This window comes from Trachypithecus francoisi, unplaced genomic scaffold (assembly GCF_009764315.1).
Source record: "Trachypithecus francoisi isolate TF-2019V2 unplaced genomic scaffold, Tfra_2.0 Lachesis_group13, whole genome shotgun sequence".
Taxonomy (NCBI): Eukaryota; Metazoa; Chordata; class Mammalia; order Primates; family Cercopithecidae; genus Trachypithecus; species Trachypithecus francoisi.
In genome coordinates this window covers 94,567,941-94,594,008 of record NW_022681458.1, presented here as the reverse complement: position 1 = coordinate 94,594,008, position 26,068 = coordinate 94,567,941, and the positions used below count along the sequence as shown (strand labels likewise).

The window sequence follows — 26,068 nt, the reverse complement described above, 5'->3', positions numbered from 1 at the left end:
CTTTAGATGCCCATGCTTTCTCAACAGATAAAAAGTAAATAAGCACAATGAGCAGTTACCGAACACCTTTGGTCAACAAAGGGAAAATAATGTACATTTTTTAAATCAAAGTTTAAAATAGTATTAATATATAGAACTATTTTTAATTGCATAGAATCACAGCTTTTATTTACAGATTCAAATTTCCAGATGTCCTTCCTACCTCTCCCGTCCTGATTTACTCCATTCCTTCCCTCCCTCCCCCACAAAAGAGTTGAGACTGTTAACAGAATTCTTTTTTTCTCTTTCACATCAGATGCAACTCCAGTAGTACCTTCTCGGGCAGCAACTCCAAGATCAGTAAGAAATAAGTCTCATGAAGGAATTACAAATTCTGTAATGCCTGAATGTAAGAATCCTTTCAAGTTAATGATTGGATCATCAAATGCCGTGGGAAGGCTATATGTACAAGAACTGCCTGGAAGCCAACAACAAGAACTCCACCCTGTCTACCCCCGACAGAGATTGGGCAGCAGTGAACATGGACAGAAATCTCCATTCCGTGGCAGCCATGGAGGCCTGCCCAGCCCAGCGTCATCAGGTTCCCAGATATATGGAGATGGTTCAATCTCCCCAAGGACTGACCCACTTGGAAGTCCTGATGTTTTCACAAGAAATAATCCTGGTTTTCATGGAGCTCCCAATTCTAGTCCTATTCACCTGAATAGGACTCCTCTTTCTCCACCTTCAGTAATGCTACATGGTTCTCCTGTACAGTCATCCTGTGCAATGGCTGGAAGGACTAATATACCTCTTTCCCCAACCTTGACTACAAAGAGTCCAGTAATGAAAAAACCAATGTGTAATTTTTCAACTAATATGGAAATACCACGAGCAATGTTCCACCACAAACCACCCCAAGGCCCACCTCCCCCTCCTCCACCTTCTTGTGCTCTTCAGAAAAAGCCATTAACATCTGAGAAAGATCCACTTGGCATTCTTGACCCTATTCCTAGTAAACCAGTGAATCAGAACCCTGTTATCATTAATCCAACCAGTTTCCATTCAAATGTCCACTCTCAGGTACCTATGATGAATGTAAGCATGCCTCCTGCTGTTGTTCCTTTGCCAAGTAATCTCCCATTGCCAACTGTAAAACCTGGCCACATGAATCATGGGAGTCATGTACAAAGAGTTCAGCATTCAGCTTCAACCTCCCTGTCCCCTTCTCCAGTGACATCCCCAGTGCACATGATGGGGACTGGAATTGGAAGGATTGAGGCATCGCCCCAAAGATCACGCTCATCTTCCACATCATCAGATCATGGAAATTTCATGATGCCACCTGTAGGACCCCAGGCCACTTGTAGTGGTATTAAGGTTCCACCCAGGTCACCAAGGTCAACAATAGGGTCCCCAAGACCATCAATGCCATCAAGCCCTTCTACCAAGTCCGATGGACATCATCAGTACAAGGATATCCCTAACCCATTAATTGCTGGAATAAGTAATGTACTAAATACCCCAAGCAGTGCAGCTTTTCCTACTGCATCTGCCGGAAGTGGTTCTGTAAAGAGTCAGCCTGGTTTGCTGGGAATGCCTTTAAATCAGATCTTGAACCAGCACAATGCTGCCTCCTTTCCAGCAAGTAGTTTACTCTCAGCAGCAGCCAAAGCACAGCTAGCAAATCAAAACAAACTTGCTGGTAACAACAGTAGCAGCAGTAGCAATTCTGGAGCTGTTGCCGGCAGTGGCAACACTGAAGGACATAGCACTTTAAACACCATGTTCCCTCCTACTGCCAACATGCTTCTCCCAACAGGTGAAGGGCAAAGTGGTCGAGCAGCACTAAGAGATAAGCTGATGTCTCAGCAAAAAGACTCACTGCGGAAAAGAAAACAACCACCTACGACAGTGTTGAGTTTGCTCAGACAGTCTCAAATGGATAGTTCTGCAGTTCCTAAACCTGGACCTGACTTGCTAAGGAAGCAGGGTCAGGGTTCATTTCCCATCAGTTCAATGTCTCAGTTACTACAGTCTATGAGTTGTCAAAGCTCTCACTTGAGTAGCAATAGTACCCCGGGTTGTGGGGCCTCAGATACTGCTTTGCCTTGCTCTGCTAACCAGCTGTATTTTACAGATCCCAGTATGAACTCTAGTGTTCTTCAGAATTCACTGACACAGAACATACCTTTAAGAGGGGAAGCCGTGCACTGCCACAATGCAAACACTAACTTTGTTCACAGTAACAGTCCAGTCCCCAACCACCATCTTGCAGGTTTAATAAATCAGATTCAGGCTAGCGGGAACTGTGGGATGCTCAGTCAGTCGGGCATGGCTTTAGGAAATTCCTTACATCCCAATCCACCTCAGTCAAGAATTTCAACGTCCTCCACTCCAGTGATACCAAACAGCATTGTTAGCAGCTATAATCAAACAAGTTCTGAAGCAGGTATGGTTTTATTAGAAAAAAGTACCCAAAGGTACTAAACTTTTCTACTTTTTAAAAAATTTGTACCAAAATATTTATTATGATAAGAAATGATCCTTTCCCCATTGTGAAATTCTCTTCATTTCTTTAGTATTTATAATGTTATTTACAGAATGCTAGGGATTTGTCTATTTGAAAGATTAACAGCTAAGAGGATTCCATGTGTTTCCATTATTTGTTGTCAATCTGTGTCATTTTGAATATTGTTCGACTTTCACTTGGTTGTATAACCAATGGACTCCAAAATGCAAAATAAGCCATACAAGGCAGGGTTTCCTGGTTCGTGAGACATGTCCTTGGTCTATGCCAATATAAAAGCCGTCTCCCTAGCTTTTGTTTGTATTCAGGTAAATGAAGTTTATCTTGGAAAATCCAAAAAGGCAAAAATAAATGGATTTTTTTTCTTGCTGCTGAACAGAAGTAGGTGAATGGATAGGAAAAGGTAACTAGAAGTTGTACAAAGTAGAAAGCTGTCTTCTAATGTGTTTTCTTATCCTAGTTTGCTATCCTTTATTATTATTTGTTTGAGAAAACTCAAAAATGGATATTGGCTACTCCGTTTTTAAAAAAAAAAAAAAAGCTAATTTAAGTTTTCTAATAAAAAAAAAGGCTTGAAAACCTGATTTCCAGAATTTTTAATCTTGAAATTGCTTTTTGATCTTCTTGTAGAACTAAACCATTTTTACCATTGACATTAAGGTTTTGAACCCAAATCTATTGTATCTCTTCATCCACTATTAATTAAGGAAACAAATTTATTTAAAAGCAGGCACATTAGAAAAAGACCTGTGTTTTGTGCAATAGGGTCCTCAGAAATTGTTGTAAAAGCTGTACAGAAGCACCTAAAAGGTGCTTAGGCATCAGAAAATTGGACTATGAAAACATTAGAAAAAAATATTTAAAATTCAACACTAATTATTTGTGAGAAATGACAAGGAGGAAATAAAAGATGATTGTAAAGACATTAGTATTCACCGTGAAAACAGTGTGCTATAAAAACCAGATTGCTACTGGAAATGAGAAAACTGCTGAGGTTTTTAATAATAAGCTAGTGTGTAGGTATAATACCATCATACTGGAAAAGCATTCTAACCCACATGTCTTTGTTGCTGATAGTAAAAGCGTTTTCCTTCCTGGTGTTGCCGCTTACACCTGCCATCCTTCACATCTTGTGTTATGTGTTATGTTTTGATGTCACTATTTAATGAAGAACTATTCAATGACCTCTTAATGTTAAATATATATATATTATATATATATATGGTTTAGAAGATATTTGAAATTATTAGTGCCTTCTTGATATTCTTAGTATAAAGAATCTCATGAAACTTTATTTTTTATGTGTCTAACAGTATACTTATCTCATAGGGGGCTTCCAACTTTTCACTCACTCATCATATTTCTTTTTTGATAACTCGACACAAATGAAAATTTTATTTTATGTATTTAGCAGAAAAGTTATACAGAGTTCATAAATACGGTGTATTTAAAATGCACCGTATTTATTGAGCATACCTTAAATAATTTTAATGAGACGTTTTTAGCCTCATTGTATTATACAATTTTGATACCCCTTACCTCAGTTTACTTCATTTCAGGTCTAAGTTCATGTGCAAAGCATATGTGTTTCATTGATATATTTCAATTCATCTATAATGGAAAAGACCAACATTTACTTATATTCTTGTTTCTTTTGATGGTCAAGTTTAGACTTATTTAATACTGTTTTGGTCATTTTTGTTTGTTTGTTTCATTGTAAAACATCTGACCTGTGCTGTTACTGCTGGGGGTGTCAAAGCATATAGGTTAAAAATTTATTAGTGTCAGAAAAGTGTTAGCATATAAATAGCTAAAAAGGATAAGGATACATGTCTAGTAATGATATGGATATGACCAACTAGTGTAAGCTAACAGGAAGTATGTGCTTAATAAATATCTAAGTATGAATTTTTTAAGTGTTAAACCTAATAAAATTAAGTACTAATTAACATTCATAGGTCTGATGTGCAGCTGGTTATGAAAACGGATTGATTTACTAATGAATGTAATTCTTTTGATGAGCTAAATATTGAAGCAGTCTCTGATGCCATGTTTCTTTTTGCCATGTAGTGAACTGTGTCAGCTGAATGTACCATCACTGTAATTGCCTAGCCTAAATGTCTATTTACACTGACATTTATTCATTCATCAAATAACCATTGAGCCTTAAAGGTAGGCATTCAGAATGAGACAGTAAATGATAGTCACAACTATCCCTGTAGGAGTATTACTGAGTATTCCTATGATACCAGAAAGACATTAGAAGAAAACCACATTTTATTCTTAAAATGTTGCTATAGCTATCTATCATCAAGGACCTATTATGTACCAGATGATTTCCCTATATTATTTCTAATCTGTGCAGTTTTCTAAAGCATAAAGTATTATTGTTCAATTTTACAGATCAGGAGGCTGAGGCTCAAAAAAAGTAACTGTTCCGTATCAAAACCTCAGGATTTGAACTGAGGTTCATCTGATTCTAAAATCCATTTTCCTCCCAGCTGCATGAATTCTTCATCTGAAACATTTAGTGCTCAAAAGTATTGTGTTCCCTTTCAAAATCTTTTAAAATGTTCAATAGATAATGAATTAAATCACATCAATGCGTGTTAAAAGCCACATTTGTTAACTATTGATATACTTCAGATGAATGTCAGTTATTTTTGCCAATATTATAGCAAGTAATAACTAGAATTTTTATGTCAGTGCAGAAGAAAAAATACCCAAAATGTCAAGAAAACTGCCCCTTATTAGTGAATCACATTTGGTGACCTTTCTTTTAATGAATTATCACCTCACTCAAATTAGAATGGGTTTCCTAGTAGGTGACGTGTCAGTAGGCCTTTAAAAGAGATGCAGATGCTAATCATGTCATTCCAAGCATGGTAGCACAGTGAGGATGAAAGAAACCAGCAGGTAACATGGTCCAGCTGTACTCTGTGGTTACAGAGCTTAGACACAACTCAGGTGACCTCCTGCTAAATCCAGTGCCTTTTTCCACTCTCCTAAGTAAAAGTTCAAAAATATTACATTAAGACATTAACAAGATAAGAAATACCTTGCTCTGAAAAATGCTTAGTTCCATTGGTAATGTATTTTTAAATCTTCTTTTAAAGAGAGTTTTCCTATGCAAAACAATCCAAATATTGATTTTTAGGCCTATATGTGAATTCTGTGCACATTTAAAACATACAACTAAAGTATGGGAATTGAAGGCAAAGATAGTAACAAAATCCGATAAAAGATATTAAATACTTGGAAGAATTTCTAAAACTTATGAATATACAAGGCTTTATTAATTCTACTTTGTGTTTTCAAGTTGCCTCTCCACTAAAGCTTCAAAATACTTTGCATTTTAAAGTTTACAGATTTCCACTGGCTTTTTCAATATCAAATTACAGATAAAGTTTAATATTTCCATGTAACAGATTTAGAAACTGATCAGTAGGATACTTGGTGACATTCCTCAAGTTGTAAAGCAAATCTCTGTTGGATCTGGCATCCAAACCCCAAAGTTCCCAATTCTCAGTCCAAACACTCAAACTGCCAAATGCAGGTATGTTCTGGAAATCCGTTAGTAACATACATTTAAAGCAACTTTCCAATTTTAAAGAGAGATGCATTTCAGCATGTGAGTGTCTATAGCACATGTCCTACAATATCATGGCTTAAGGAAGACTCCAAAATCAAGTGCCCTTGCCTGGCAAACTTCAAAATGCCCAGGCCTCTTTAGTCCTCTGACTACTGCACACCTACTTACCAGATAACAAAAACACATGCCAGTAACCCAAGCCCCTGCAGAGGACTGAGCCCTGTTAGTATCCACACAATGACCCATCCTTTCCTTTGCCCTGCAGTTTTTCACAATTTTCAAAGAAGGAAAAAGATTTAGATTATTCTGCCAACATACTTATTAGCAGCCCTGCCTTCTTCCAGTATGATAAAGTCATTAAGTCATTCAACACAACATAACTTTTTTCACTTTAAAATGACTTTTATGTTCTCTTATTTCTTCCTAATAAAAAAAAATTAATCAGCTCTTTTAAACACATGAAAATGTAATCCTCTGAGGATTTGTGCCAGAAGAGAAAATAATTCAAACATTTATTTGCCTTAACTCTTAATGATATGCATGACAAGAATATAAATAAGCCTACAAATAAATAAGTGTTCTTGAGTATTTATATACTTATATTTTTTTAACTGCAAAAGTAAGTTTTCTTTCAGCACAAAATACATTTGATTGAAACTCAGGACAGCCATTAATATGGTAGGTATAAGACAATGAAATAGTGAGACCACATAAGAACTCTTTGAGTAAAAGACTACAAAGTAATGAGTTTGGTTTTTATGTCCTGTTTGTTCATTTGTTCTTGCAACATAGCAGTAAAGAAAATAAAGGGAGTTGTCACCCTGTTTTTTCTAGATGAAGCTACAGGGGCAGAAAGATTAAGGGATAAAAAATGCTCAAAAGTGGATTACACTATAAAGTATCCTTCTCAGGAGATGAGAGGTTTGTATAGAAATAATTCAGTGTTACATAGATTAATGTAGACTGAAGAAAGAGGAAGAGCCTCCTTGATGGCTGTGACTGAATAAACATGAGTTGCTAGTGAACGTGTTTTCACTCAAATTTTTAAATGCTTAGATTTTATCCCCCATCTGATGCACAAAGTTTATAGGTTAAAAATTGTCCTCTGCACTTGTTTTTTAACCAAACAACAGAACTATACTAAATTCTGGGTTGTGTAATAAAAATCTATGTCTATTATTTTAGTAAATTTTTGCAAAACGAGCCATTTATTCTTTGCTGTAAGATATTCTTAATATAGTCAATGCCTTGTTGTTTGAGAAGGTCTACCTAATATCAGGGTTACTCCACTTAGTTTTTTTACATATTCCAGGTTTAACGTTACCTTGTATTAAAAAAAAGGGAGTTAAAACATGTTCAGCTGTAGACGTTGAGTCTGTGTAATCAAAGGTGATGACAGAACTCAGAGTGGTGATGTTTGCTGATTCAGTGATCTATTTTGTACCTTTCAAGAAATAAATTGTCCCAGTGTGCAAACTGGGAGAATTTTATTCCATTACAATACACTGAGCTCACTTATAAACCCACTAGAAATCCTTCAGTTCTCTAGAAGATGCCTAAGCTATTATTACTAAAATCAAGTGGTCCAAAAAACATTTACACAGTTGCAAAACGTACCCAGATTCTATGGAGTAATGTTAATTCTGCAATGTTTGAGTCAAAAAAATAATGCTAAAAAATACTCCTATGGTGTCATCAAAATGGATTTAGTTTTTTCATGCATGTAGCACTAAATAATTCAAATCATAAAATTCTTACCTTCTAGGAACTTTTATCAAATAACATTAATGCCAGCCAAGCCAAGAGTAAAGTAAAAATTATTTCTAAGCCTTATACTACTTACAAATTTGAAGTAACAACTCACCTTTTTACAGATTAAAAGTGGAACTAGACAACAGAAGTCTGAAGGAGTTGCTGAGGTATTCCTGGGGTTGGAGCTAGTCCAGGGAAGTCCGGAGTATCTATCCAAGACCCATGGGCACAAGTATAAGAGAGAGAATTCATCACAGACATACTAGAGCAGGGCTCCAGTGCTGCGTAACTCCACAGGAACCCCTTTCTCACTGTAGCCTGATAAATATGCTCCCTGGAGAACAACTCCATAGACCATCTCCTACAGAGTTGAGCAACTCAGAGGCCTGATCCTAAAGCAGTATTTTTCAACTTTTTAAAATTCTTCCCACAATAGGAAATTAACTTACATTACAGTCCATTAGACATATATTTATAATGTATAACAAAAAGTTTCATGAAACAAATGCTTATTACATGTAATAACTGCTGATTTTTTTTATCCCATTCTGTTTTATCCTATTCTATTTGGTGTTTTTTAATAACAACCATGACCCACTGAAATGATTTTAATGACTCACAAAACAGATTATTACCTAGCACTCACGTATATAAGCTAACAGAAAGAGCTTCCACAAAATACTACCTAGCCATGCAATGTTCTTTACATTTTCTTTTCTATTTCATTGATCAAAAATATACTAGTTGGGGCATACTAAATTGATTTTGCAGCCCACTAATAGATTTCAATACTGTTTTACAATATCCATGAGGTAATTCAGCAAATTATTTGTTGAGCACCTAGGATGTGCTAGGCACTGTTTTAGCACTGCAGGTAAAACAGGGTACAGTAAAAGGATACAAAGCTAAGCATATTCACAATCTAGAAACTCAGCCTACTCTGCTCATTAAACAAAATGAGATAAGACTTCCAGTTGGAATACTGATGAAGCGTTTTAACTATTAGGTACTGTAGTGCACATTAAAGAACAGAAATTCTACCAGCAAGGGACTTATACTCTTTCTCAACATTTGTTTTCTCACAAATATTAAGAAACATGTAATAAAAGAGGCATTTAAAAAAAAAAAAAAAAACCTATGACTTGAGTAAACTGAAAAATCCCAAGCATTTTAAAGTTAATTCCAACAGTTTTCAGAGTAATTATAGGTGTTAAGAAAGGAAACAAAACATGATTACGGGGAGGGGAAAAAAAAAAAAAAACCCTCGTTTTCTGACTCAGACTCTATCACCACCACAAGACTGAAAAGACTGATCCCCTTGATAGTCATAACTACACAGACACCATATTCCGAGACTCAAGCTGCATCCCTTCTACTGCTCTTTTCTCCTCCCCATCCTCTTGGCCCTGTTGAATGTGGAGAGCATTTCCTCAGATACTGCCATAGCTCCCTTCCCCATCTTCTCTACCTTCTCCTAAGTCCTTTGGTTTGGGACCCGTTCCTCCCTCCCGTGAATAGAACAAAGTAGCCTCTAGTGCCTAAGATTTCCTTTCTGTTGCTGATAAAAGAATGTTAACAATTTACATCAGAATCCAGAGCACAAATATAGAGATTTGGTATGTTTTTGTAAATACACATTACCATTCCCTCTTACTAAAGCTTGAGAAAATAAAGTCTCCTAGAAAAATCTAGTATTCTCATAAAAGTTATCTTTCAATTTATTATTGTTATCATTAAAAATCGGTCCTTTAAATATAGAGGAGAAAATTTCACTATTTCAATGGGATTGAAAAGTGAATTATATTTATTAGACTCACTAAGCCATGATATTTTCTCTTATCTCTACAAGCATTCATTTTTATTAAGGATTACCATTGTCCCTGTTTGCAATGCAAGTACACTTACCAAAGTAAATGATAAAGGTCAGATGGTGAAGGCATATACATTCTATATGACTTATTTCTTAGGTTCTTGAATTTTATGGATAAAAATCAGTGTTTGGGCATATTAATTTAGAAAAGGTTTCTTAGCATAAAGTAGCATTTGTTCAAAATTACAGCTAAACAAACTGGTATAATGAGGTTTTTAAAATACTTAATTGGTCTTCTTGATCTGAGCTTTATATTCTATCTTGTACACATAGAAAGACATGTATAACAATATTATTAATATTTAAGAGACAGCCATATAAGAGTTTAGCACAATACAAACAATGACCAGGAAGAAGAGAAACGAATCAAAAGAGGTAGACATAAACTTTGTTTTGAAAAGTAGTTTTAAAAATGAGACAGATAAAACATGTCAAGGATTAAATTAATATTAGGAAAATATCCTTTAAAATTTACTTATACTATTTCTGTGTACACACACATATGCATATACATATATCATGAATTGTAAGTGTGTGCAGAATACTGTTTACATACAGAAATTTGTCTGGGCCAGGTGCAGTGGCTCACGCCTGTAATCCCAGCACTTTGGGAGGCTGAGGCAGGCGGATTACAAGGTCAGGAGTTTGAGACCAGCCTGGACAATATGGTGAAACCCTGTCTCTACTAAAAATACAAAAGTTAGCCAGGCCTGCCTCAGGAGGCTGAGGCAGGAGAATCACTTGGACCTGGGAGGTGGAGGTTGCAGGGAGCCAAGATCGTGTCACTGCACTCCATCCTGGGCAACAGAGTGAGACTCCATCTCAAAAAGAAAAAAAAAAAAAGAAACCTGTCCTACTGCAAAGCTACCACTGTCATTTCCCCATCAGACAGACTGTCTTAATCTCTGGGTGTCTAAGCATGAGATCTCACACCAAAGTTTGTTTGGGTGGCTTTCCAGTCTTCTCTCCTACTCTTGAAAAGCAACAGAGACAATGAGAAAAAGAAAGTATGCCAGTTCATAGTGCTGCTGGCCAGTGTGAAATAATCACTTTTTCCCAGTAAAGGACTACTCCAACTTACTAACTTGTTCCAGGATCCCAGCTGCCTTTTGGTTATTTAACTGGTAAACATGTAATGAATAATTTCCTTTTTAAAAATCTCAGCGACTATCCTTTTTATTCGATTAAGCATAAAATACCTTGGCTGCAAAAACAAAACAAAACAAAAAAAAACAGCTTTAACAAAACATTTTTCCCCACGGTTCAACAGACCATAGAGCTTTTGTGCAGAACTATGAAATACGTTCACCAGAGAGTGCCTATTCAAGAGTAAGTGGTTCAGAAATAAGCAATTTCCAAATTTCCCTGCATTTATAAGATTTCTTTTTTTATTTTATTTTATTATTTTTATTATACTTTAAGTTCTAGGGTACATGTGCATAACGTGCAGGTTTGTTACATATGTATACTTGTGCCATGTTGGTGTGCTGCACCCATCAACTTCAGGGTCCTCTTTGAATGACTGTAAGCATGAATGAGTAACTTTAAGAACTCAGAGTAATTTGGGATAGACCTCTCCCTCTGTGGGGTGATTTCAACGTCTTGAACTATCTGGAAGCCTTCTTAGGTAATTTGTCATCTTGCACCCATCTCCTTTCCAATGTCCCTTATCTCCTAGCATTGGACTAATACACTGGAGAGTTCATTTTCACTTTCTCCACAAACGGGTGGTATTCTTTCCTTTTGTCCACAAACACACCAACACATAGCATCAAACTACCTACTTCTAAAAGTTGAGTGCAAGTTTTATGATTTTACAATCTTTTTAGTACCAACAAATATTGTTTGAATGCTGATCGTGTGTCAAAGACTGTGTTAGGTCTTGGAAATACAGTGATAAATAAGAAATGATTTTTGTCTTTAATGGTTTGGAAAGATGATTTCAAATTTCTTCACTGTTTATCTCAGGCAGCAGGTTCAACCATGGGTAGGAGGAGCCGGAAGCATAGGGAAACCTCACAATATTTTCAGTCATATTTCTTTGTTTTGGGGAAACATAGGACTCTTCATTACCTTCCATCTACTTTATTATCACCTTGTCTTTGCTTGTTTTTTTAATCATCTTGCTTCTGCATAGAGGCCCTTTTTATTTTCATTTTCATCTCGCACATTCCAGATCAAATGTTACACCATTTGACTAGTTTTCCCTGACGTGTTCAGTTTCACAGTGGTCTCCTTGTTATACACCTGTTACACCTCTTAGCATATTGCATTATAGTTATACTAGCAATATAAGAACAAAGCTTTACATTTTTCTAGTTCATAATAAACTCTGAATAAATATATATTTGAGAGAAGAAAAAGACAGAGAGATTTCTGTGTTTATTTCTTTACCTAAACTCTTAATTCCTTCAGGAAAGAGCAAGGTTTGTTTGTTGTGTTTTTTTTTTTTTTTTTTTGGTTTTGGTTTGTTTCTTTCTTCTTCGTAGTTAGTTCTATTCTATTTTCCAGCAGAGTACACCTGTTTGTTGAATAGATTTCTTGAAAATTAAAGAAAAATTTTAAAAACTATACCTTCATCTTCATAGTACATTTAAGCAGCTTGTGTGCTTCACCGCTTTCTTGATGGTAAGACAAAAATACACCCAGAGTATCTATACTTCGCTTCTTCTAATTCTTCAAGAATATTTAGATATAGAGCTTTTATATTATCCCAAAATGGCTACTTCCTTGAATCATAAGTGTGGATACTTCTCTGTTGCAAAATAAAGATTAAAAATTATAATAATCTCTAAGGAAAGCCTTCATCTACAAAGCCTTGACATGTACACTCTAGAGCATTTTGAAAATGTGTTCTGCTTTTGGTTAGAGAACTTGTGATCTCTACATCTAAATATGTCATTATTATTTAGCAGAGAGGAAAAATTGCCACAGATATTGCCACAAGTAATGATTACCAGTAAATAAGACTTTTTATTTAAACTCTTAAAAACATTTGTAAAGGTTTAATAAAAGTTTTTTAAAAATTTAAGAAGATGGTTTCCAAATGGAAATAATCCATAGTATCTATGGAAATAGCAGCAAGATTTAAGAAGCAATTAAGTGTTTAAGGTTTTGATAATTTTGTAACAAATCTGAATTAGTATTTAAAGAATTGTATACTATATGCCTATTTCAGCATTTGGTATGTTTTCTTACCCTACTCTTGGTAAATGTGGTCATTATTTCATAAATATTTATATATTTTCAAAGAGGGGTTTTTAAAATCTCATTATTTAAATAAAACACTGAAAACTAAAAAAAAAAAAAAAAAGGTAGACCATGACAGCCAGAAAAAATGACAAATCCTTGCTATAGGGATATTCTGTAAAGTGTGTTGGATGTGCTGATTTGTACTTACTGCTATTACCGCAGCACCACTACTATGACTACTAATGTCAATAATAATGATAACTCCTTTTATTTTTATAGACTTTTACATATTTCAGAACTTTTGCTTCCCTCTTTTTGGTTCTCAAAATAATCATGCCAGTTATGAAATTTTTTCTACGGAAAAAGTTCAAGGTAGCAAAGTGTCACATGTAGAAAGATACTTATCCCTGTATTATCTATAATGATGAAAAATCAAAATATGAATACCAGACTTTATCAGAGTGGTTCAATAAATATAGTAAATCCATACACTACACAGTTAAAATATAAATACAAAGTCTATTTATCAGAAAGGAAAAATCCTTGTGTTATTCTATTAGGTGAAAAGAAGAAGAATATACAATTATATTCATATTACTGTTACAACTATGGAAACATTTCTGTGTATTTGGATGAAGCCTCAATGGTAACATGATAAAATGTAAAGTTTTTTAGGATAGCATGGTATAACATCGCCCAAAATGTTTGGTTTATTTTAGATTTTCAGTGACACTGGTGTGTTCATTATGCCATATATGTGTTTAGTATTTTTAAATAAAACTAAATGTGTATTCTTAAAATGATAAAATATTTGTCAAATGCATGTATTACATAAAACAATGCATTTACAATGGGGAAAGACCATTTACAAAAAAGTGATTATAGGTTCCTTTTCAATAGATGTGGTTTTCACCCTATCTACCTCACCCCTTGTGCATCTGGATCACCAGGGGTGATTTCAAAGAATACTACTGCCCAGGCTGTACCCCGAGAGATGAGTTTTCAACGGGTCTGGGCTAGGGCCCAGGTATTGGTTTGTTTTTGTTTTTTTAATTTCTCCAGATAATTCTGTTGTGCGGCTTGGGTTGAACATCACAAAAACAGTTATAAATACGTGAAATTTCCTCTTTTCCGATATTAAATTCCCAGAATTTTCATCTCTAGTGTAAGACTTTGAAGAATAAGAATGCTATTTAAGACTGGTCTAATTTAAGAAATCATAAGTCCAAAGTGTCTTTATGCATTAAGAATGGTAAAGATTCTTAATTATTATTTTTATTCATTGTCAAAAATAATGATAAATAGAGTATTGGTGAGAGAAATGAGCACTGTCTTCCACTGCTTATAGGAATATAAATTAAGTGTGTATTGATCAACTTCACAGGAGGGTAGTTTGACAATATGTATTCAAAGCTTCTAAAATATGTAAACCCTTTTGTCCCTGGAATTTCACTTTTAAGAATTTATCCTTAGAAAATAATTAAGTGAACTGGCAAAGAAATATTAATAAGAATATTTGTCAGAGTGTTGCTTACAATAGTAAAAGATTGGAAATAATTTAAAACTTATGACTGGATTGATTAAAGTACAGTATATTGTACATGATACTAATAAAATGGTTCTGTAGCTATATATAAGTTAACATGGAATGATAATCACAATACATTGATAAAGCTACAAAATAACATTATAGCATGATTCCATTTTTTAAAAATATATGTAACATATATATGCATATATATATGCATACCTGCATATGTATAGATACGCAGGTAGAAAAAGCCCAGAAAGCTATAAACTAAAATATTATCTTCATAGGTAGTTATCTTCATATGTACTTTTTATTTTCTGCTTTATATTTTTATGTGCATTCTACTTTTGTGGGTTTCTTTTCACTAAAAGAAAGTAGTAGTTTTATAAATAAAGACAACTTTTTTAATGAAAAAAACTTTTTAAATGAAACTATTACTTTTATCTACCCAATTGAATGAAGAACACGGATTCTCCCATCTTCAGCTTTCACTTGTTGTCTGCCTGTGAAAAACAAGCTATTTGATAGTCAGCAACACCTATTTCTTTTTTTAAACCCCCCACCTCTCCTGCCACCACAACCCATCAGCTATTTTTCAGTAACTAACTTCTTCAATATATTTATTTTCAAAAGTGTATATTCTAAACTTAAGTCCCATTAAGAGATGTCAAGTGATCTGATTACAATTAATCTAGTTGCAATCAATGAAGGTGCCATGTAACAAATAAATTGAAATTTATGTTAATGCATTTTTATGCCTAGTCTCACATAATATCCATGATTAATAACTAATTTTTTTGTTTTTTTTTTTCATTTTAGGCGGTTCAGGACCATCATCCTCCATAGCTATAGCGGGCACCAACCACCCTGCCATCACAAAGACAACATCTGTTCTTCAAGATGGCGTCATAGTCACCACCGCAGCTGGAAACCCACTGCAGAGTCAGCTGCCCATTGGGAGTGATTTTCCTTTTGTTGGCCAGGAGCACGCACTTCATTTTCCATCCAACAGCACTTCAAACAACCATCTTCCACACCCCTTGAACCCCAGCCTCCTCAGTTCTCTACCTATCTCTTTGCCAGTGAATCAACAGCATCTCCTAAACCAGAATCTATTAAATATCCTCCAGCCTTCAGCAGGAGAAGGCAAGTCTGAGATCAACCTCCACCCTTTAGGTTTTCTCGACCCGAATGTAAACGCTGCTTTAGCTTTTCTCTCCAGTGACATGGATGGGCAGGTATTGCAGCCTGTTCACTTTCAGCTCTTAGCAGCCCTGCTTCAGAACCAAGCCCAAGCAGCTGCCATGGTTCCCCTGCCATCTTTCAATCTGACCATCTCAGATCTTTTCCAACAGCAAAATACCCCTTTACCCTCATTAACACAGATGACAGCCCCACCAGACCATTTGCCAAGCAATCAGTCAGACAACAGCCGAGCTGAGACCCTTTTAACCAGCCCCCTGGGGAACCCTTTACCAAGCTTTGCAGGCAGTGACACTACTTTTAACCCCCTGTTCCTCCCAGCTGTCAATGGGGCCTCAGGATTAATGACCTTGAATCCCCAGCTGTTGGGAGGTGTCCTGAACTCGGCATCGGCCAACACGGCTAATCATCCAGAGGTTTCCATAGCAACCTCCTCCCAGGCAACCACTACCACAACCACTACATCATCAGCAGTGGCAGCACTGACTGTCTCAACACTTGGTGGGACAGCAGTGGTGTCAATGGCAGAAACATTGCTGAATATATCTAATAATGCTGGGAATACACCTGGTTCAGCTAAACTCAACAGTAACTCTGTGGTGCCACAGCTACTTAACCCTCTACTGGGGACAGGTCTACTTGGTAAGTTAAATTTTTTCACAAATTTTTTACAAAAGAAACGTTTTTCTAATTCTATTTTCTCCTTTTTAAAAACTCCATTTTGTCACACTATTTTTAAAAATGTTTTTGTTATGTCACAGCTTGCTTAAGGAACTAAATATAACAACACCCACACACAACCATAGTTATACAAACATGAGTGACTTTTTCCTTTTTCCCCTATTCTAGCAATACTAAATATCATTTTAATCTGCTTTCTCTTCTAATTCTGATGCCACCTAAGCCTAACTACCCATCATCTCTTAAACCAAGTAGAGTCTCATTTTTCAAATAATAAAGCACAGGTATGTCTTAAAAATCACTTTCATGTGAATTTTCGTTGGTGTGGCATCACAGGGTTAGTATGAGCAGCTGCACTGTGGATGGAAACAGATTGAGAAAGTGTTTTCCAGGTGAACCCTAAATAAACAAAACTAAATGCTTGTCTAGCAAAACAAGAAGCAAGATGTAAAAACATGCAAAACTAAAGTTTGCCCAAGTTCAAGAGAACAGATAGCCCCTCTAGCTGCTACTAGATTTCCTCAGTCAGTATTATTTTTTTGACCTTTGTGGCTTAAAAACAAAGTGTTTCATCTGTATTATCCTATCACAAAATAGTCAGAAAATAATGCCAGGTATATTTAACTGATGGATATAGGTAACTATAATATAAAGTGTAGGGATGGTGTCCATAAAGTCTGGAAACAGGGAAATGTACATGATGATGTCAATGGCATCTTCAATGTGTAAAAAATAATGTGTTTATTATTTATGTTTTTTTGATTTTATGGATGCCTTTACAATATAGTAAAATTAGTTCTATTTGGCATTGAAATCTTTGTAATTAAATAACCTACAAAGCATATTTCATTTACATATTACAAGTTACAGGACAATTTCTATGACATTGTCGTCAAGAAAATGTCAGAGTAATTTCAGAATAATTTTGAATTTTGAATATAAATTTAGTTGTTAATCCTACTGATTATATAATATTTATTTTGAATGATTATGACAAATTTTGTGTTGTTAGCTTTCTTTTCCATTTTAATTTTAGGTGACCAACCTTCTATCACAAAACAAAATACACATTTCTAAACCAAATCAATGATTTGATGTGGTATCTACTGATGATTATGGCTTGAGAACTAAATTTTGTAAACAAGGCCTGATCAGCTCACTTATTTTAATTATCTGGTCAGATACTTACAATTGCTAAAACATTATAGGACTAATTTCAACCTTTAATTTTAGGTCCTCTAAAATAGATCTAAAATCTAAAAATAATAGATCAAGGAATCATATGACACTGCAGCTCAATATATAAGGACTGCCTAATGCATAGAGCAAAGAAAGACTAAGTAGTCTTTCCATGATATAAAATTTAAAAACTAATTATACAAGATAAAACTAAATAATAAAGCTACTCTTTCCTTACCACTTAGTAAGACTTTGAGAAGCAAAAAAGAAAAGCATTACCCAAGTAAGCGTAGCACTTAGTTTTTTTTTTGTTTTTTTTTTTTTGTTTTTTTTCAGAAATTCTCAGGTACAAAGAGAGGCATAGAATCTCCAAAGAATCACATTTACTTATATTTTATGTTTTTCAAACTGTAGGTGATATGTCATCAATAAACAATACTTTGAATAACCATCAACTGACTCATCTACAGTCGCTGTTAAACAACAATCAGATGTTTCCTCCAAATCAGCAACAGCAGCAACTTCTCCAGGGGTACCAGAATCTCCAGGCGTTCCAAGGACAGTCCACAATTCCTTGCCCAGCTAACAATAACCCCATGGCTTGTCTGTTTCAGAACTTTCAGGTACTCTCCTCCCCTGTGTCACGTTAGAAGAAAACAATGTCTGGGTTTGTTTAAATACTTAATTTGCAGGAAAGGGTGAAAAAAGTAGGTTATATGCCCTTTCACCTCTATTTACTGTTATTTCTCAATCATGAGTATTGTTAAACATTCCAGTCTTTTCTGTGAAGGTTTTCTTTTTTTTTAATTTTGTCTGAAGTATCTCAGCAGTTCTTTTGGAGCTGTTAGTAAAAACTGATTGTGTGACCCTCATAAGCCCTTTCGTCATTTCTCGTTGTTCTCATGACTGAGACTGCCCTTGCATGCCCACCCGTCCATCCTCTCCAGCGTCAGCACTCACCTCTCTTCCCCTGGCTTCAGCCACATGGTACTTCTTCAGTTCCACGAAGTGAATAAATTCCTGCTAGATTAAGGAGATAGGTGGAAAGAGTAACACTAAATCCACATGGGAAGAAAATATGGACTTTTTAAAAATAATCTTGGGGTAGAGAAGGCTCTTTCAGCATGACAGAAAACCAGGGCAGTCGAAAGGAAAAGAAACAAATTTGATTACCTAAAAATTTTAAATCTCTGTGTGATCAAGGATATTCTAAACAAAGCTAAAGGCAAGTGACAACCTGGCAGAAAATATTTTCCTAATACATACTAAATAACACCTATAATGTAAAAAGAGCTCCTACAAATCAGAAAGAAAAAGGATAATTGATTAGAAAAAGTTAGCAATAGATATGAACAGATCATTCATAGAAATTGAAAGATAAAGTATTAATAAACTTATGAAAATAATAATCAGAGTTACATAAATTATCACAGTAATGTGTCCATCAGATTGATGATATCCACTGCTGATAAGGGTGCACAGAAATAGATTCTCTCAGATTACTGGTGGTCTGATTACATGCTGATACAGTCCTTTTGGAGAGTAATTTGATAGCATATCAGATTTTTAAATATCTTTTGACCAGAAGTTCAGCTTCTATGTATTAATATCTCATTTTAGAGAAATCTTCAAATGTGAACAAACAAGCACATATCAAAATGTTCAGTGCAGTGTAATTTGTGGTGTCAAAAATGAACCACTCCATCAGTAGGGAAATAGTTAAATATATTGTGGTACAGTATATCCATCTACCTACTGGTTTAGAAAATTAGGTAGACTTACATAATCTGATATGGAAAGATCTGTAAGACTGCAAGACTCCAGTGCTATAGTATTGCAGAACAGTGCTTTTAAATCTGGAAACCATGAATATAATCATACGCTAAAGGAAAGACCCAGGAAAGTGGAACATCTTTATGTTCAAGGGATAATAAATAAGGCAGGATCCCTGAGGAGGGGGTGTGGGATCCAGAATCTAGTACCATCCCATTTAGGTTGAAAGAAAGGAGGGAAGCAAGGAAGGGAGGTAAGAAGAATGCACTCCAGTGCTGGTTAGTTCTAAGAAAGGAAATAGGACTGAAGTAGGGTAAGAAACTGTGAGTTTGGGTGAGAAGTAATGATGAAGAAAACTTGTATATTTTTGACATATATATATATAATCCATAGTAAAATAATTCAGAAAGGAAGAGGAAGTGCTCAACCGTGTCACTGAGAAAAAAGGTAAGATAAAGCCTGAAGAGAATCCTTTAGATTTACCAATTAGGACATCATCAGTGACTTAGTGGAATGCAGTTTTGCTGGAGTGGTGGGAGCAGGAGCCAGATGGCAAAAGGGAGGAACAGCGAATGGGAGGTTAGGAATTAAAGAGTATAGATTAAAGAAGTATACTTTAGCTGTTCTTGACAAACACACACACACACAACTATATGAGATGATAGGCTCATTTGTTTCACTATAGTAACCCCTTTACCATCTGTATATGTATCCTATAACATCATGGTGTTAACTTCAAATACATACAACAAAATTTATTTTTGAAAAAAACTTAACTTTGAAGAACATAAGAGAAATAGGGCAGTGCCCCAGCAGGGGGTCGGGAGTAGATGAATGCAAACTTTAAAATATGTAAGCCATGAACATAATCATGTGCTATAGGAAAGACCCAAAAAAGTGGAAGAGATTGAACATAAAGAAGGGAAGGGATGCCAGGCATGGTGGCTCACGCCTGTAATCCCAGCACTTTGGGAGGCTGAGGCAGGCGGATCACGAGGTCAGGAGATTGAGACCATCCTGGCTAACACGGTGAAACCCCGTCTCTACTAAAAATGCAAAAAATTACCCAGGCGTGGTGGTGTGCGCCTGTAGTCCCAGCTACTTGGAGGCTGAGGCAGGAGAATGGCACGAACCCGGGAAGTGGAGCTTGCAGTGAGCAGAGATCGCACCACTGCACTCCAGCCTGGGCAACAGAGCAAGACTCTGTCTCAAAAAAAAAAAAAAAGGGAAGGGATAATAAATAAGACAGGATCCTTGAGAAGGGGGCTTGGGATTCAGAACGTAAGTGGAGGGCACACCCTCAGAGAGCAGAACGGAACCCTCTTATGGGAAGCAGGACAGAATTTAGGACAGGTATAGTTGCAGAGAAGTCTGCTGCCGGGGCAGGGAGTATCAGAGTATAAGAAATTGTGAGAATTCTTGCCTGATGGGCTTTATTTTCTCTATTACGTAAGGTCAACTACTAAGAATAGTCTGGGAGATGGTGAAGAAGTTGGTGAAGATTTGAATAGTTGTGGAAAATGAGTGACAACTAACTAGAAGATCTAGGATTGATGGGCAGCAATAAGCCCTCAACTGAGGTTGGAAGCTACAAATTCCTATAGACAAATACTCAGCATCCTCACTGTAGATGTAGATAAGGCAGGTAGTTGAATTGATCCAAGACTGGGATTTTGCCTGGTAGGTGTAGACAGGGTGATAATAGCAAGAGAGAGGCTGATGTGCTGACAGATCCTAGGTTCTAGATTAGTAGGGAAGGATGTAAAGAAAGGGAGAGATCATTGTGGAAAAAAAATCTGAAACTTCAAAGTATCAAGGATCTAGAGCAGTAATTCTTAGATGGCATGGGGGTGGGGCTAAAATTAGAATAACCTTGGACACTTTTTCAAACTGCCCTCATCCTTCCTATACCAGAATTCTGATATGCTCCCCTGGTAAGTATGCTGTCCCTTCACCACTTCCCAATTGAGAATCACTTCTGCATATAGCCATTGTCACTACTGACAGCATGGGGATATGGCCTGAAAAGGTTGAGGAGCAGGTATTACTACCCCATCTTAAAACTAGTGTCATGTTATTGTTAAGAAAGGAGTTTATATTTTTTTTGTTTTATATTGTATTTCACTTAGTTAAGTGGAAACATCAGTGAGTTAGAAATCACTTTCATAATATTTTTCCTTTGCTAATTTGATTACCTGTGACTTGACTCTTTTTGAATCCTAAATTGCAAAGACTTGTAATGACACCGGATAAATGGAATCATCCCAACCTCAGTGCGTTTTTTGTCCAACCACCTCAAGTTTAATTTTTCTAGAGAATGTTTCGCAATGATGATTTTAGAAAATCTGTTGAATGATTTTAACCAAAGAAACAGCCTGCAAATATAATCAAGACATAAGCTTTCTTATACAAAGTGACTTTTTACTTCATTTTTTGAGTCTTGTTCTTTATATTTCCTTCCTTGTTATATTTGTTTGTCTTTTGGTAACTTAAAGTTATAGTCTTTCTCTTTGAGGCCTTTAAAATTATTTCCCTTTCTCTCACTGCTTCCTGTCTATTTCTTCAAGGTGAGAATGCAGGAAGATGCAGCTCTCCTAAACAAAAGAATAAGCACTCAGCCTGGGCTCACAGCACTTCCTGAGAATCCAAACACTACACTTCCACCTTTTCAAGATACACCTTGTGAGTTGCAACCGAGGATTGACCCATCTCTTGGTCAACAGGTGAAGGATGGCCTCGTTGTGGGTGGCCCAGGTGATGCTTCCGTAGATGCCATTTACAAAGCAGTTGTCGATGCAGCCAGCAAGGGAATGCAGGTTGTCATCACCACTGCAGTCAACAGTACAACTCAGATCAGCCCCATTCCAGCTCTGAGTGCCATGAGTGCCTTCACTGCTTCAATTGGTGACCCATTAAATCTCTCCAGTGCTGTCAGTGCGGTCATTCATGGACGGAACATGGGAGGTGTTGATCATGACGGTAGGCTGAGGAATTCAAGAGGGGTTCGGCTGCCCAAGAATCTAGACCATGGGAAAAATGCGAACGAAGGAGATGGGTTTGAATATTTCAAGTCAGCAAGTTGCCACACATCCAAAAAACAGTGGGACGGGGAGCAAAGCCCCAGAGGGGAGCGAAACAGGTGGAAGTATGAGGAATTTTTAGATCATCCAGGCCATATCCACAGCAGTCCTTGTCATGAAAGGTCCAATAATGTCTCTACACTGCCATTTCTGCCTGGGGAACAGCACCCAATACTGTTACCACCAAGAAACTGTCCAGGGGATAAAATTCTAGAGGAAAATTTCAGGTATAATAACTACAAAAGAACTATGATGAGTTTTAAGGAGAGACTAGAGAACACTGTGGAAAGATGTGCACACATTAATGGGAATAGACCTCGACAGAGTCGGGGATTTGGAGAGCTGCTAAGCACTGCAAAGCAAGACCTGGTCCTAGAGGAGCAGTCTCCAAGTTCCTCAAATAGTTTGGAAAATTCTCTGGTCAAAGACTACATCCATTACAATGGAGACTTTAATGCCAAAAGCATTAATGGGTGTGTGCCTAGCCCTTCAGATGCTAAAAGCATTAGTAGTGAAGATGACCTAAGGAATCCAGACTCCCCCTCTTCAAATGAATTGATACATTATAGACCAAGGACGTTCAATGTTGGCGACTTGGTCTGGGGCCAAATCAAAGGACTGACTTCCTGGCCTGGAAAATTAGTAAGAGAAGACGACGTTCACAATTCATGTCAACAAAGCCCAGAGGAAGGGAAGGTATACCAATCTTTATCCATTGTCAAATACTAACCTTTGTTCAGATATCAATTATTGGTTTTTGTTATCACCACTTTGGATTCTTTGGATTTGAAATTAGGATTCTTCATGACTCATTGAGGTCTCACAAGCTTCTGGAGCATAAAAAGAAGAGGGGATGGTTATAGTCAACAAAATATCATATCAACAAGGGGTGAGTTGTAAAGCATTTATAGATCACACTAGGGCTCAGGGTGGCTGTAAGCCAGGAACCAGATTTCCAGAATTTGGTCCACTCTGCCTTCCCTCTCTACAGTTACCTAGTTCTTCATTTCATACACTGAGGAGGAAGGCAAGTGTCAATGACTGGGGAAAAAAATCTGGTAGCCTTTGGAGGTCCAGGAGTGTGGCAGGGGTAAGGCCCTCCCAGGCAACAGATGCGCCAGGGGAAGACATCTCCTGCATGTGCTTACATGTAGCACACAGAGCTGGGAAGGGGGTACAGTCTGGGTGGAGTTGCAGTCTTTTCTGGAAGCAGCAGGTAAAGTCTGAATTCAGAATTTCCTGAATACCTTTCAGGAAAAGTTCTGGGCCTTTAAAACATATGGAAATGTTTAACCCCATAGTCTGGTTCTACTTAACACAATTAGATCATATAAATTAAATGAAAACTTCTCCATGAAACTACCGTTCAATTTAAAAGAAATTAGTAGGGTTCTTCTGGGCTTTTTTTTTTTTTTTTTTCGGCCCTTACAAAAATGGTGGAATTGGCTCCCTAGGCAAGAAATATGCAGAGTGTTTAAAGTAGATAGAAAAATTTATATCTGACCAGGAGGAGATCATTATGCACATTCCCCCATATGATGAAGAAATGTATAATTTTTCATCTTCCTAGGTAATAAAAATTACTCTTACAGGTATATATTATTCTCGTAAAGAGTATATTGTATAAAGCAATTTCAACTGTGCTCAAACTTTCACTGGCACTTAAGTTTAATGACAGGAAACCAAAAGCATTTTTGCCAGCACAATAAAAGGATTGTCTTTCTCCAAATGACTAGGAGGTCCTAAAACCTTGCTCATAATGCCTAATATATACTTGTCAGGATACACTCTGGGCATAATGTTTGTACATTTGATAAGGAAATGAATTCCATACCCCTATTCACAAAATATTTTATTCTCTATACTCTCAGAGATCAGACAAACATTCTTTAGGTTGAAAAACCTAAATATTTTGGACAGTTTATTCAAGAAATAATTAGAAACAGAAAAAGTGGGCTTTTATGATATAAATGGAACTGCTACAAATACAAGATGTAGACATTGAACTCTTTTACAATGTCTGTGCAAACGAACTAAGTCTTTTTTATGTGCCATTTTACCAAAAGCTTAACTGAGAAAAAAGATTATGGCCTCCCTTCCCTGGAAACATTCTTCCTGTCCTAAATGCCTTGTCTAAATATCTTTTTATGCCCTTAGGAGAGTAAAGGCATGTACTTTTAACACATCTCACATTAAACAATGGTCTAGATCTTCTGATTAATCTCTGCTCGAAAACTCCTGAGACTGAGGTATTCATTGATGTTAGGGGAGATGTACTTTAAAAAAAAAATCGAAGAGTCCAAGAAACACTTATTTTTCTTCACTTAAATAAGCAAAGTAGTATGTAGTATTCATTCCACTATAAAATAATATTTTTAAAATTCAGATTCTTCTTCCTTAATTTTGGCAATAGATGAATTGTAATAGGAAACATAAAACTGTTGCTGTAAATTCATATATTCCTCCTCTCACTGGCTGACCTTGTCATTTTGGATTCTCAAGTAAAAACCTTTATATCAAGATACACTATAGACTAAAAGTATTTTTAGTAATTCAGAGAATTTAATTTAAAGCACACATTTAGAGGTGAAAAACTGCAAACATACAATAAAATATTAATGGTAATACATGAAACATTTATCTATCATTTAAAAAGCAAGGTATAACAGCCTCAGAAGCTCTAAGGACTCAGCATTTTTAAAAAGCTCTGGTCTTTTCAGGACCTACCACACTTTTGCACATAAGTAAACTAAGTACTACTTCACAAACATTCTTTTTTCCTCTATAGTTTACAAAACAAGACTTCCCAATACCTTACTTAGTGATGCTCTGTGAGTCAAAGTTCTCATTTTACAACACCAGAAAAGGTAAAATCTCAAACACAGGTCCGACTTCAAGCCAAGTGTCTGATATATTGATGACCCTAGTTCATGAAGAAAAAGTAAAACTATGTTCAATACCTGTATAAGACAAAACATGATGTATTTCAGAGAGATATCTAGTAGAACACTTTTTAAAATTTGTACTCATTCAGGTGAACCAGTTTGGATGTAATTTTATTTATGTAGAACTCCTTAATGCCCAAGAATGTTGGATAATGCCTTGTACATTAATAACTGGACTTCTGCCTCTAGAAAGGTAAGCATTGCCTTAGGTTACCTTCTATACACTATGGCAATGCCTGACATTTTTATAAAGTCTAAAGCGGAAAGGCAGAGACTAGCTCCAACTTTGTTTATTATAGTAAAACCTTTCTAATTCCGCCCTGCTAATGTGGAATGTGGGATCATTTTCCATAGTGTTTATCTTTGTAGTGTCTAAGAAGAAAAAATTTGCCAAACTATTTTCCTACATTATCATTTTAAACTTTCTTAGCTTTCTTAGCTTCTCAGCTTTCATACTATTTCTGTGTCCACCAAAGAATCCAAGATTCTGTCAGATCCCACCAGATAAAAATCTATGTTAACTCAAGTTTTAGAATAGATTTATTACCCCTGACTCCACCCCACTATATATCATTTATTATTTTCAGTTACAGGCTTTGTTCTCAGCAAGCCACTCCAGATTCTTTATGGAAGCAGGCAAAATAGAAAATAAAGATAATTAATTGACAGGGTAGAAGATTACTATTTCAAAACAAGCTGGGTGCCTCTCCTATTTTTAGGTTGCATGAATGGTCTCTGGTCTAAGGAAGTCAATGCTGTGT

General features: G+C 36.1%; 1 protein-coding gene across 4 annotated transcripts in view; it reads left to right on the top strand.

The window, feature by feature from the left end:
- The window catches only part of MBD5 (methyl-CpG binding domain protein 5), a 546,612-nt gene that overhangs the window by 500,701 nt on the left and 19,843 nt on the right, over positions 1-26,068 (top strand). For 2 of the 4 annotated variants that reach the window (XM_033231571.1, XM_033231570.1), the window contains 4 exons: positions 296-2,431; positions 15,266-15,592; positions 17,924-18,132; positions 21,850-23,058. In XM_033231571.1, coding sequence (XP_033087462.1) covers positions 296-2,431; positions 15,266-15,592; positions 17,924-18,132; positions 21,850-23,058 — 3,881 coding nt within the window. Of the gene's footprint in view, positions 1-295; positions 2,432-15,265; positions 16,292-17,923; positions 18,133-21,849; positions 23,059-26,068 lie in introns of all 4 variants that reach the window. The other 2 variants (XM_033231567.1, XM_033231568.1) reach the window with 1 other exon arrangement.